This window comes from Antennarius striatus, chromosome 2 (genome assembly GCF_040054535.1).
Source record: "Antennarius striatus isolate MH-2024 chromosome 2, ASM4005453v1, whole genome shotgun sequence".
Taxonomy (NCBI): domain Eukaryota; kingdom Metazoa; phylum Chordata; class Actinopteri; order Lophiiformes; family Antennariidae; genus Antennarius; species Antennarius striatus.
This window is the reverse complement of record NC_090777.1, coordinates 8311128-8324834: the sequence shown is the minus strand read 5'-3', so window position 1 is coordinate 8324834 and position 13707 is coordinate 8311128. Positions and strand designations below refer to the sequence as shown.

General features: G+C 39.4%; 1 protein-coding gene across 4 annotated transcripts in view; it reads left to right on the top strand.

Moving 5' to 3' along the window:
• The window catches only part of usp19 (ubiquitin specific peptidase 19), a 64461-nt gene extending 56513 nt beyond the window's left edge, over positions 1 to 7948 (top strand). For 2 of the 4 annotated variants that reach the window (XM_068304523.1, XM_068304515.1), the window contains exon 26: positions 6890 to 7948. In XM_068304523.1, the coding sequence (XP_068160624.1) occupies positions 6890 to 7030 (141 nt within the window). In that variant the 3' untranslated portion in view covers positions 7031 to 7948. The other 2 variants (XM_068304506.1, XM_068304499.1) reach the window with 1 other exon arrangement.
• Positions 7949 to 13707: the final 5759 nt, after the last annotated feature.

The following is a 13707-nucleotide window of genomic DNA, read 5'->3' as shown; positions in this document are numbered from 1 at the left end:
AGCTCAGAGAGGTAAGGTGAGGCAAGAGCATTTAGGGATTTAAAAGTAAATAAAATAATTTTAAAATGGATTCTAAAATATATTGGCAGCCAGTGGAGTGAGGCTAAAATGGGGGTAATGTGCTCATATATTGATCCATGTGCCTATTCATCTTAGGCGCCATGATGCCTGACAAGAGCTTCCATGTTGTACAGACACAGCTTATTGGCCAGTAGTTGGATGGGGTAGATCCCTTCTGTGGGTCTTTCATGATCAGGACTGTCCTGCCTTCAGTCAACTATTCTGGGTGCGTCCCATCCCTTAGCAGCTGGTTCATCTGTGCTGCTAGACGCTCATGGAGTGCTGTCAGCTTCTTTAGCCAGTCTGTATGGATCATATCAGGTCCCGGTGCGTCTTTGACACTCTTTCTTGGATGTCTGCCATTGAGATGGTTACTGGTTCTTGTTCTGGGAGGCTCCTGTGGTCAGTCCTCAGGTCCACTAGCCACTGGGCATCGGTGTTGTGTGATGCTTCTCTTTCCCATATGCCCTTCCAGTATTTCTCCACCTCAGCTCTTGGTGGTTCTGACCGGCTGCTATTTCCCTGCCACTGAGAGTACACCTTTGCTGGTTGAGTTATTATTCTCCTGGCCTCTTATCTCCTTAGTGTGGAAAAGGGACACGTTTGGTTGATCTCGCCAAAGAATATGGCCGTAATGCATCTACAATCGACACGTTATTAAAACAAAAGGAAGTTTAAGGAGTTTAAGGCATGGCGTGGGTGGTTGGAGAAGTTCAAAAGGAGGTCTGGAATTCACTCTGTTGTTCGGCATGGTGAAGCAAGAGCGCATGAACCAAAAAGGGCAAGAAACAATGAGGAAAGCAGTTAAAAGATAACCAACATTTTTATTATTTTGTAGTTGACACTAAAGAGCTGTCTCACACTAGGCAGGCACAAGGGAGGTGTGACGTCACAGGGTTAAAGGGTGTGATAGGGGAAGCGGGTATTTAAATGAACCGTGTTGGTGGCTGAGAAACTCTTGTGAATAAATACACTGAACTCACCCGTACCCTTCCCTCGTTCCTGCGAACCACTGTTAGAATCTATTCTTTGTTTTTTACGTTATGCACAACTCTCATTTATTGTGTAATAATCTAATTGTAACATGCATTTGTTACATGTTTTGATGCATTTTTATGCTTTATGAAACATGTCGGAATTGAAACGGATTAGGGCATTTGCATGGAAAACGCGTCTCTACTTATGAAATTTTCTACTTACGTAATTTCTTCCGGAACCAATTAATTTCGTAAGTAGAGGTACCACTGTATCTCTTGCTTTGTATGGACACAAAAAGTATTTTCTTCGTCTTTTCTTTTCCTCTTTTCTCCATCACTTTCTTGGGGTCCATATCGAATTCTCAAGAAGTTAATATATCTGCGCAAAACAATCAGAACACCTCACGGGTCGAGGGCCGAATGACGAGGACCCTGCATGAACACCGATATAGCTCCACACAGAGGTCCCTCTTAGCCAATGGGATGCCAGGAAGATACTAGGTAATAGGCAATGGTATAGCAACTATGAGAATGTTGCGTACAGGAACCTGTGGGAGCTGCGAGTATCAGCCCATACTATATTTTTACCTTTCGTTAGTCAAAATTTATTTCGTAACTACAGGCAATATTTTCCTGCTGAGAAGTTTCGTAAGTAGAAAATTTTGTAAGTAGAGACATTCGTAAGTAGAGGTACCACTGTGTGTGTATATGTATATAAGTATGTATATATGTACGTATATATATATATATATATATATACCGTGTATATACTTTATATACTGTGGTGGTCAAAAGTTTACATACACTTGTAAAGAACATAATGTCATGGCTGTCTTGAGTTTCCAGTTATTTCTACAACTCTGATTTTTCTCTGATAGAATGATTGGAGCACATACTTCTTCGTCACAAAAAACATTCATGAAGTTGGGTCCTTTAATGATTTTATTATGTGTAAAGTTGACCAAATCTGCTGGGTCAAAAATATACATACAGCAACATGAATGAGCAATTGTTTCAATGACATCAGCTTCATAGCATGGCCTCTTAACTTCTTGTGAGTGATCAAGAGTGACTACAGCTGGTGACTTCTGAGGCCATTTAAAAAGGGCTCATATAAAAACACCCACAAACGCTACAATGGGAAAGTCAAAGGAGCTCAGCCCAGATCTGAAAGAGAATCATTGACTTGAACAAGTCAGGAAAGTCACTTGGAGCCATTTCAAAGCAGCTGCAGGTTCCAAGAGCAACAGTGCAAACAGTCAGTCAGTCATTTTCAGATTACCACCGCTATATCCGCCGCAGCGGGACACGGGGAGCCGGAGCCTATCTCGGCGGCATAGGGCGTAAGGTGGGGGACACTCCGGGCACGACGCCAGTGCACCGCGGACAGTGCAAACAATTGTAAATATAAAGTGCATGGCACTGTTTGTCACTGCCACGATCAGGAATAAAACGCAAGCTGTCACCTGCTGCTGAGAGAAAACTGGTCAGGAGCACCAAAAAGCAGATCTGCCAAGAATTACAAGCTGCTGAAACACAGGGGTCAGTGTCCATAGTCAAGCATGTTTTGCATCGCCATGGACTTGGAGGCTGCCGTGCAAGAAGGAAGCCCTAGCTCCAAAAGCGGCACCTTAAGGTTCGACTAAAGTTTGCTGCTGATCACATGGGCAAAGATAAGACCCTCTGGGGGAAAGTTCTGTCGTCAGATGAAACAAAAATTGAGCTGTTTGGCCACAATGCCCAGCATTGCCCAGCCCTTTAACCCCAAGAACACCATGCCTACCATCAAGCACGATGGTGGTAGTATTATGCTCTGGGCCTGTTTTGCTGCAAATGGAACTAATGCTTTACAAAGAGTCAATGGGACAATGAAGATTACCTTCAAATTCCTCAAGAAAACCTAAAGTCATCAGCCTGAGGGTTGGGTCTTGGGCGCAGTTGGGTGTTCCAACTGGACAATGACCCCAAACACACATCAAAAGTGGTAATGGAATGGCTAAATCAGGCTAGAATTAAGGTTTTAGAATGGCCTTCCCAAAGTCCTGACTTAAACTCCATTGAGAACATGTGGACAATGCTGAAGAAACAAGTCCATGTCAGAAAGCCAACAAATTTTACTGAACTGCACCAATTCTGTCAAGAGGAGTGATCAAAGATTTAACCAGAAACTTGCCAGAAGCTTGTGGATGGCTACCAAAAGCACTTAATTGAAGAAAAAATGGCCAAGGGACATGTAACCAAATATTAGCATTGCTGTATGTATATTTTTGACCCAGCTGATTTGGTCACATTTTCAGTTTACCCATAATAAAGTCATGAAAGAATCAAACTTTATGATCGTTTTTTGTGACAAAGAGGAATCTGTTCCAATCATTCTATCACAGAAAAATCAGATTTGTAGAAATAACTGGAAACTCAAGACAGCCATGACATTGTTCTTTACAAGTGTATGTAAACTTTTGACCACCACTGTATGTATATAATATATAAACACACACACACACACATATACACGTCTAATGATGGAAAAATAAATTCCCCTACAAGGGACTAATAAAAGAATCTTTAATCTTAATCTTTAAAGAAATTAAGTTGAATTTTCAGGATTGCACACCACACATACTGTTATATGTTTAGCAACACAACAGTTTACAATGAATCTTTTGATCATTAGATTAAGTGAACTGAAAATAAAATAGTCTGTTTAAAGATACTGTACATCCAAGGATGAGCTGTTCCGAGGACTAGGAGAATGAGATCAAAGGTGACTCCTTCTGCTAGTGATTCCATGTTTCACCAAGCATTAAGTTGTAAAATGTCAACTACTACACTTGCAAAAAGTTCCTAATAGACAGATCAGGAGAGCTCTCCATACTGCCAGTTTTAGAGCATTTTGACCAATATTTCAAGACCCACAGAATATTGTTTCCTACGCCTGTGATAGACACAGAACTTATCAAGAGAAAGAGCTGATTCTATTCTTTTCATCAGGAAAAAAAAGTTTTTCTACCTTTTTACATTCTTAAATTATTTGTAGTAGAACATAGCTGGATTCACCAAAAACACGTGTTTTTGACCGAAAAACGGAGAAAACCTGCTTTTTGCAAAAAGCTATTTCTAAGCAGAAAAGTGATGTTGGTGTTTTTTTTTCCTTTTTCTTTGGCTTTTGATGGCAAAATACCTTATTTACAAATATGTGACTATGTTCAACCTTTAGATTTGGCAAGCCTGATTTTTATTTTTTTTTCACAGCAATAGCAAATCTAGTGAGCTCCACAGCAGCTCTGTGTTCCACAGGTTAGAGTGAAGGGGATGTGATTCGAGCCTCTATCTGTCCATCTTCCCCATGATCTCTGCTGTCTTTTCTCACGATTGCAACACACTTTCTCCTCGAACTACCATGAAACATTTTTTTTGCGTGTGTGAGCAGACTGAATTTGTCCAATTTCCAAAGTTTTTGTCTGTCTCTTCCCATCTTCTCATATAACATGCTGATCTTTCATCTAAAAACACGACTGCTGCTACGCACAGGGGATTAATCTGTGATTACATTAGTTTAGAATTATTATATTGATCGGGGAGCTCTACCAGACTGAATCCTAAAAAAAAACAACCTCTCAAACTGTTCTCTTTTGTCACTGAACTACCAGCAGAGAATGTTTTTCATTTGCTCTATACAAATCACCATTAGTGGTCTGAAACTGAGGTAAATTCACTGAATGTTTGCAGTCATAGTATTTGTTAGAACACGCCTTTTCCCAGAAGCTGACACCGGTTTCCGCCAATCGCAGGCTTCTCTGATATGGCGGGAACTGGAGGAAGAGGACAGCCTCAATGATGGCCTTCCCAGACTGTTCCAGTCTGCGCTGCAGAGGAGACAAACACAGTTGAACAGATATAAGGAAGAGGAAGCAGGAACTGAAATGTTGGTGCACCGGCAGAGGAGGATGTCGGACTATACTGACAATGACTGCATGTGTTATTTTATCCTGGGCAGTTTGGCAGCAGTGTTTGCCCTGTTTGTCAACCTGGTCTACCCTTTTCTTTACAAACTGGACCTCAGCAATCGCTAGTCAAGCTTGTAATTCTATATCTGCTGTAATATGGGGTCAGATCAGAGGAGGCTGCTTTAAGACCTGATCACAGTCCTTGACTAAGAATTCTGCTGTCTTGCAAAGGCAAAGTGCAGTATAAGCACTTTTTTAAAAAAATCTATTTTAATTTCAAGTGCATCATCTGTTGGTGTCATGCCACTGATATATTTCCAGAGATGCTTGGCCTTTTTTTTTTCCTTTTTTTTTTTGAATTCCTTAGTAGTTTGCAAATATTACACTTTAGCTTTGAAGATAGATTTTTTTAGCAGTTTCCCATATCAGCTGTAACTAAACAACCCTTTAAAAACACACCAAGTCACACTGAGGGTCCAGAAGTTAAGATGAGTACAAAAATGTGTCTCAAATAAAAACAAGTGATCTGTTCACAACATGTCTCTATGCATGTCATTTACTCCTGCTGCCATGGAATTTTCAGTTTGTCCTTTTTATCGTCACATTTTTGAAAATGTCACATTATCTCAGATAGCCTTAATTTTTTTCATCCTGGAGATAAGATGAACATGAAAGTGCTAATCAGCTGTTGTAAGATGTCTCTCAAAGAAACAGAATATTTACAGAATTTCTACGATGGTTTTAGAGTGACATTGTAAAGAGAGAAACCAGCTTTCCAAGCTACTGACGAAAACATTTTTTGTGTTGCACTACACTTTTAAGTAAAAAGGCAGTTTCCTGCATTCTGTATGCAAACGTGAACATAAATGTTAGGAAATACTCTACAGTATTTTTTTTTCTTTTATGATTTTATGATAGATGATTTATGATAGGAACTAAGCATCTCACATCTATTTGTTCATCTATAAATGGACTATTAGCAGTGTCCACTGTTAGTCACTGTAATTTGTCATGTTTTCATTGAAATGCCTGTTCAGAATTGTTTTGGGTTTTTGTGTTTTTCATGTAACATTTTAAGCTTGTAGTTTCTCAGAAGGAAATGTTAGCATGTTGCTGTTTTCTTTTTAAAACCTTGCACAGATCAGAAGCTTGCCCATGATTCACATTTGTCACAGCCAGATTAAACGGCAAGTATGATTATTTCAGGATTACGCTTTTGAGTGGGAATTTCAAACATGATCAATTATGAACAGTTTTGGATTTTATAAATTATTCCGTTGACAAGAATTGACAGTACACTTCCATATCTAATCTATAAAAATTTTTAATTATTGTTTCTCATGAAACAGTCTTGTTTACATGATTTTTGTAATTTAAAGAGTTGGTTTATTTAATGCCTACACCTGTCTGTTCACGGATTATTTACAACTCTTGTGTGATTGTGTTCATGGACTCAGGGAAGACGTAGTTTTGTTATTGAAGAAAGATATTTTCCTTAAATGCTTAAGAGCAACCATATACTGTAAACTTGATTCACATATGCAAGAATGAAATATGTCTGGTGTTAAATTGTCTGCGGGGAAATGTGAACAGTGGCGTCAGTTGTTCAAGACAGCTGAAATCCTTTACAAGCTATCAATACTATAATCTTGTATGCTGTAATAAAAAGTTTTATACAATTTAAATCACTGACTTGTCAAAATAATTTTACGAGTATTGTATTTAAGAGTCACAACCTGTTTTTTTTCCTTGTTTAATTTTTCCTTCTAATTTAAAAAAAATCTTAAAGGAAATAAAGCTATTTTCCTGTATTATATACATTATTATAAGTGTCAAAGCTTCATTATTTTCCCTAACCAGAATACAAGCACCATGATTTATTGTCAACACTGGTTTATTTTACAGGCCTCTAGCCAGTCACTCTTTGGGACTGAACTGGACCCTGAAAGCCTACCTACTCTAACTCCAGAGATTCCTTCTGACCTATTCTCACAATCTGAGGAGTGCTCAGCGCCAAACTACAGCAACATGGAGGAGGTGGACTAGTCACGGTGATGACCAAAGGACATCCAGGACAGTCCCAAGTGGAAGCTGCTTGAGATGCGTCAGCACTCATGAATTTAACATCCTGGTCTGATTGACATACCATCTGGAAGTGGCCTCTGAGGACTCCAGACTTTCGGATGCACTCAGTACTAATGAGACACTCATTGATATTCTCCCATTAATATAATCATTGATGAACTGCATTCATGTATTCATTCAGTGCATATAGTCTTACAAGCTGACTTATTTTATGCTCCTTTTGGCAGTCATAACCTTGTGCTGCAGGATCATCCCAAAATCTCAGTGGAGCAGCTCCGCTCAAACACACCTTCTGGTTTGTGGTCAGGCTACAAATCTCACTGCTGACTCTGACCTGCTAATACTAGCTAGAGCTACGGCCCATTATCAGGGTGTGAAGATTAATGTCCATAAATTCTTTATCTTTGTTGTTTTTGAGGTATCGTTGATCTGTCTTGTAGGCTGTACTGTAATTTGATTTGAATGGTGGCAATTGATGTTAACAAAAATGGGTGCTGATCTGCTCAGTTTTTTTTTAAGTAGCCTACAGGAGGCTTTTTCTGTCCTTGCCACTTTATGAACTTCATTTTGGCCTTTTTCTGAAGTGTATGATGATTATTTTTTGCATTTGTTTTGATATTCGATCTTGCGGAACAAATTGTCAGAGGCTTCAGTACAAACTGAAATGTGTATGACTGCATGTTCATACAGGTAACACCTCTGTAAAATACCCCCTCCCCACTCCAATGTTGGAACATTTACTGAGTTCATTTTTGTTTGAGTTGTCCAGTCTCAGTCCTTCCTCCTCTGTAACACCTATTTTAAGTGGGGGATCATTATGAATATTGATCTGGAGATACATAATTGGTTGACAGAAATAAAATCAACTTTGGAAACTGCTGACATAATTTTCATTTCAAACTTAAATTCCACACAATTGAAGTTTTTCTTGATTTTTTTCTGACTTGGTGCCAGGTCTTAATGGGGATCACACCAATGTTGGACCCTGATATGTTATATCACTATCAATGTTTGGACCTTGTTAGGTATTTGACCAGAAAGCTGCACCTGGCTATTAGTACAGGCTGTTCTTTGCTCAGAAATACTGCATAATTTTTAAAGTATAAAACCATCGACCATTCAAGAAATGGTATTATCAGTGCTTGCATGTGTAGAATGTTGCAGAATGAAGCTGCCCTCCACATTTAGTTTTTGAAGTCTTTTATTTTTGTCTGCAAAGAGCAAAACAATTCCTGTCACTCATCACAGTTCGCCACACGCATGATAAATGTACGCTCAAGTGTGCTTTCTCGTAACGTCTTCAATATTCTAACAAAGGAACATTATGAACATCTGAAACATCCAAAACAATCAAGTACATTACCTCTCTGCCAACTAGTCAACTAATCATGTTTAACATTGTCACTTTAGACACCTCAATCATCCATCTACTTTAACATCATGCAAGTTATTCATTTTTTCATACATGAACTACACACGAGCAGCTCGGGCTCTTACGACCAGCCTATTGTGTTACAGTCACGCTCACTCTAGTGAAGCGACCAGTGCTAACTACTGGCTAGCCGCTATTTTCAGTATGTTCTGTTCGCTGAACAAGTAACGTTCATAGACATATTTAAACTACCACATAACATATCCATTAATTATGCAATTATAACTTTCACTGCTTACCTGCAAAGAGCAAAACAATTCCTGTCACTCAACACAGTGCGCCACACGCATGATAAATGTACGCTCCAATGTGCGTTCTCGCTCACTGAACGCTGCACACACAGTGTAGCGAATGCGCCCTCTTCTGGTAGGAGCTAGGCAGTGCATACTGCTACATACATTTTCAACCCGTTAACCAACCTCTTACCTTTACAGGAAACTCCCAGAAAATATCATCATACTCAGAACATGAGCTGTACTTAATAAAATGCAAATTAAACATATAAATCATATTTACACAGGTAGAATCAACCCACTGATGGCTCTGTATGCTACACATGTATATAAAGAAGCTAATTTGTACCTGAACAAACGGATGTTTGTTGAAGCTGCGTTCACGGCTGCTCTGGCCCTTGATTTTTACCAATAGTTAGATCTAGTTTGCAGTACAAAAGACATGGTGGCAGATTCAACATGCCAAAAAAAGGACCTGAGATAAATGTTACCAAAAAAAAGGAGCAAAAGGCAAAACGAGCTGCTAAAGTAGTTACAATGTGTATATTTATACTATCAACAGCAATCTGATATTACAGATACCGTTTTAGAGGTGAATTAATTTTTAATAGATTATGATCAGTAATGGAGGCTTCTCATGTTTCATGTACATGGTACTTTTAGTCCTGATTCTTGTGTACTGGTGACAAAATTGTTCACACTGGTACTGCTGTTTTAAAGTAAATGGTATGTTCCAACATTTTTTTAAGCAACAGTTTAAATTAGATGTGAGAAACATTCAATGTCAACTCAAAGCAAATCAACATATGACAATATTAAATTGTCAGAGTAACACTTTTGACAGGTTCTGCTCGCCATTTCGGTATGTACTAAAGATAAATAACATTTTAACATAAAAATTTACTATATAAACCAGATCCAGATCTGCTGTTTTCACTGAGCCAGAGCTCATTTAACATTGACTAGTGGAAAACTTTCCTGCTGTGGGATGAAATGCCCTCTGAACTACAGAGGACAGGATCCAACCTTTTTGTTATCAGCATACAATTGAGACGGCAGCAATAAATGATGACATGCCAGACATGGGTAATCTGTACATTTGTGAAGGCAACAATATAAATACAGGTTTTGGAGTAAAATGGGCTCTCAATTACACAATGCCTTTCAAGGATGGTCTTGCTTATTTAAGCAACACAACAATCAATCAATCAATCAAGTTTTATTTATATAGCTCTTAATCATGGCAGCAGACATTTCAAAGCGCTTTAACAGACAGAGAAACCCAATTGAACCCTCCAGAGCAAGCATAAGCGACAGTGGCGGGGAAAAACTCCCTCGATGAGGAAGAAACTCCGGGCAGGACCCAGACTCTTTTAGGCGGCCATCCGCCTCGACCGGTTGGGTGGAAAAGAAATCAAAGGAAGATAAGAACAGCATCAGAGAGACAGAGAGAGAGCGACAGAGAGAGAGTGATAGAGAGAGAGTGATAGATAGGCCAGATAGAGACAGTATCAATATGGTTAAGGTTGCCAAAGTCAAGGCACAATTATAGCTGCGTGGATGACTGTATGGCAGCACGGAGGAAGAATGGAAGCAGGACCCCAGCCGATGGATAGTTGAGGGGTGGTATTGGTGGGCTTGGAGGAGAAGGTCCACAGCACATGGAGAGATGGGAGTGATACTGGTGGGCTCGGAGGTGCAGGTCCACAGAGGAAGGTCCACGGCGGCTGGGCGGATGAGGGGTGGAACAGTAAGATGACACCAAGGAAGAGAGGCAGCAGGACCCCAGTCGATGGTTAGGTGAGGGGTGATGCTATTGTTTGGGAGGTGTAGGTCCACAGCAGATGGTCCACAGTGGATGGGTGGATGAGGGGTGGAACAGTATGGTGGCGCGGAGGAAAAAGGAAGCTGGACCCCAGCCGATAATTAGGTTAGGGGTGGTACTGGTGGGATGGGAAGAGCAGGTCCATAGCAGATGGGCGGATGAGGGGTGAACCTGAGAAAAACCTGTGAGGACATAGAGCACAGAGACTCCAGGGAATAAGTTTAGTTAGATTATAAGGTGCACTACGGGTTTATGAGAACATTTCAGGCTTTTAGGTGCACCTTATAGTGCAGAAAATACGGTACATTGGTGGCTTGTTACATAACAGCCACAGGATGGTAAGGTCGCCTGATATGGCGAAATCTGGAATACAGTGGCCCTTAGCTGAGGGGTTAACATTGCGCAATAATTAATATAGGTATATGTCCCGCACATGCCAGGCATATAGAATTAACAAAAGAAAATTCAGATTATGGGAGGGTTTGTAAATCTGTAAAATATTGTATAAAAGAACACCACTGCTTAAAAAATCTACTTGTGTCCCCATGTAGCGTAAATTAAATTTTTTCTAAGTTTAAAAAAAACAAAGTCTTTCAACCAAATAGATACGGGGGGGGGGGGGGGGGGGTTGTGGTGATTTCCAATGAAGTAAAATTCTAGCCTAGCCAGTAGAGTGGTGAAAGCCACAGCATTTGCCTGGATGTTGCAAAGGACGTGTATGGGTGAAACACCAAATATAGCTATAATTGGGCATGGTTCCAGAGTGACTCCTAACATTTCTGAAAGGATTTTAAAGATGGAATTCCAGTAATGATCAAGTTTTGGACAAAATATGAACATATGGGTCAAGTGGCAGGGTGTACCTCTGCATCTAACACAGATGTCCTCAGTGTCAGGATATATTTTAGATAGCCTTGAACTTGACAGATGTAATCTATGAACAATTTTAAATTGCATCAAACTCAAATGAGCACATGATGAAGAGTTATGTATTGTGTGGATGGCTCTCTCCCAGAAGTCTTCCTTGATTTCCACACCCAACTCCTGCTCCCAGGCGATAGCACTTTTAAAGCACTGCTCTGGATTGAATGATAGAGGACCCCGATAAATATGGGAGACAAGTGACTTCTGGTTTGGTCAGAAATTAAAGAGGTTCTCCCATGGCTGCTTAGAGGGTTGGGTGGGGAAGGCATGAAACATTTTGAAAGCACAGTTCCTACATTGTAAATATCTGAATCAGTGTGTCTTAGGCAATTTATGTGAAGCAGATAGTTCTGTAAAACTACCAAAGAATCCACCTATGTATACGTTTTAATTTATGAGATGAAAGTACAATGCTGTGCGAGAAACCATGTACAAGAAAACCATGAGGAAACTCCAAAAATTGTAAGTTTAGGAAACATATAAGGACATCTCAATACACTGTCATTATCATCAAAAATTCCTGTTGAGTAATGATTCATTGTAAGTTTGACAAATACAGACATGCTGAATCTTTTGGTACATCAACACTTAAGTATCAGGAGAAAAGATGGAGTAGTACAGTGGTACCTCTACTTACGAATGTCTCTACATACGAAATTTCCCACTTACGAAACGCCTCAACAGGAAAATATTGCCTCTAGTTACGAAAGAAATTTCGACTTACGAAAGGTAAAAATATTGTATGGGTTGATACTCGCAGCTCCCAAAGGTTTCTGAATGCAACGTTCTTATAGCTGCTCTGCCATTGGCAATTACCTAGCATCCTGGCATCCCACTGGCTAAGAGGGACCTCTGTGTGGAGCTAGATAGGTTTCTATGCAGCGTCCTCGTCATTCGGCCCTCGACCCATGACGTGTTGTGATAGTTTTACATAAATATATTAATTTTTAGAGTACGTATTTACTATGGACCCCAAGAAAGTGACAGAGAAATAGGAAAAGAAAAGATGAAGAAAATACTTTTTTTGTCCGCACAAAGCAAGAGATAATAGAAGAGCATGAAAAAGCGATGCTTTTGTTTGATCTCACCGAAGAATATGGCCGTAATGCATCTACAATCGCCACGTTATTAAAACAAAAGGAAGTTTAAGGAGTTTAAGGAATTGTTTAAGGAATTGTGTGGGTGATTGGAGAAGTTCAAAAGGAGGACTGGAATTCACTCTGTTGTTCGGCATGGTGAGGCAAGAGCGCATGAACCAAAGAGGGCAAAAAACAATGAGGACAGTAGTTAAAAGGTAAATGACCATCATTTTTATTCTTTACTCTATTCTTTGTTTTTTACATTATGCACAACTCTCATTGTGTAATTATCTAATTGTAACATGTATTTGTTACATGTTTTGATGGATTTTGATTCTTTATAAAACATTTATGTCTGAATTTTGGTGGGGCTTTGAACCGATTAGAGCATTTGAATGGAAAATGCGTCTCTACTTACGAAATTTTCTACTTACGAAATTTCTTCCAGAACCAATTAATTTCGTAAGCAGAGGCACCACTGTAACTGTGTCTGTTCATAGTTGGAGGAAACTGGCTCTTTAATGAAGGAGCAGATGAATCATTGATAACACCAAAAGTCCACCACCACTGGATGTTACTGGATAGCGACAGTACGGCTGATGCAGCTTTACGAAGTGATAAAGGTGACTGAGGTAAGGAGTTCTGAGGAGATGGATGACATCTTCAACAGAAGTGTGTATTACAGCTTGAAGAGTTTGTTCAGTCTACAGCAGAGAATGATGCATTGTCAGTCTTTTAGGAGTAAATACAGTATATACACTGTTTCACATCTCCACACATCTTTCACATACAAATTAGACAACATATTAAACAATGAAATATCAGAGCCTTGGGTTGGGTTGTTTGCGCTTTGTAATCCAGTGTCCTGAAGCATTACTCTTTATGAAATTATGATTTTAATTCATCCCAATGAATGGAATTATTGTTTTTGGTAACTATTTTTAAACACAATTGCAAAAGTGTAAAGGAACATTCCACGTAACAACTTATATCAAGGCATGCATCATTTGTGTGTTATCTGATGAATCTACTTGTTATGCGCTCTGGATTCTTTTGCATTCGATCAAAAGTCATCTTAAACTAAGCTTATGTGTCAAATGATTTTTCAGAAGTTTATTACGTTTAAGGTAAACAGAAGGGTTGTA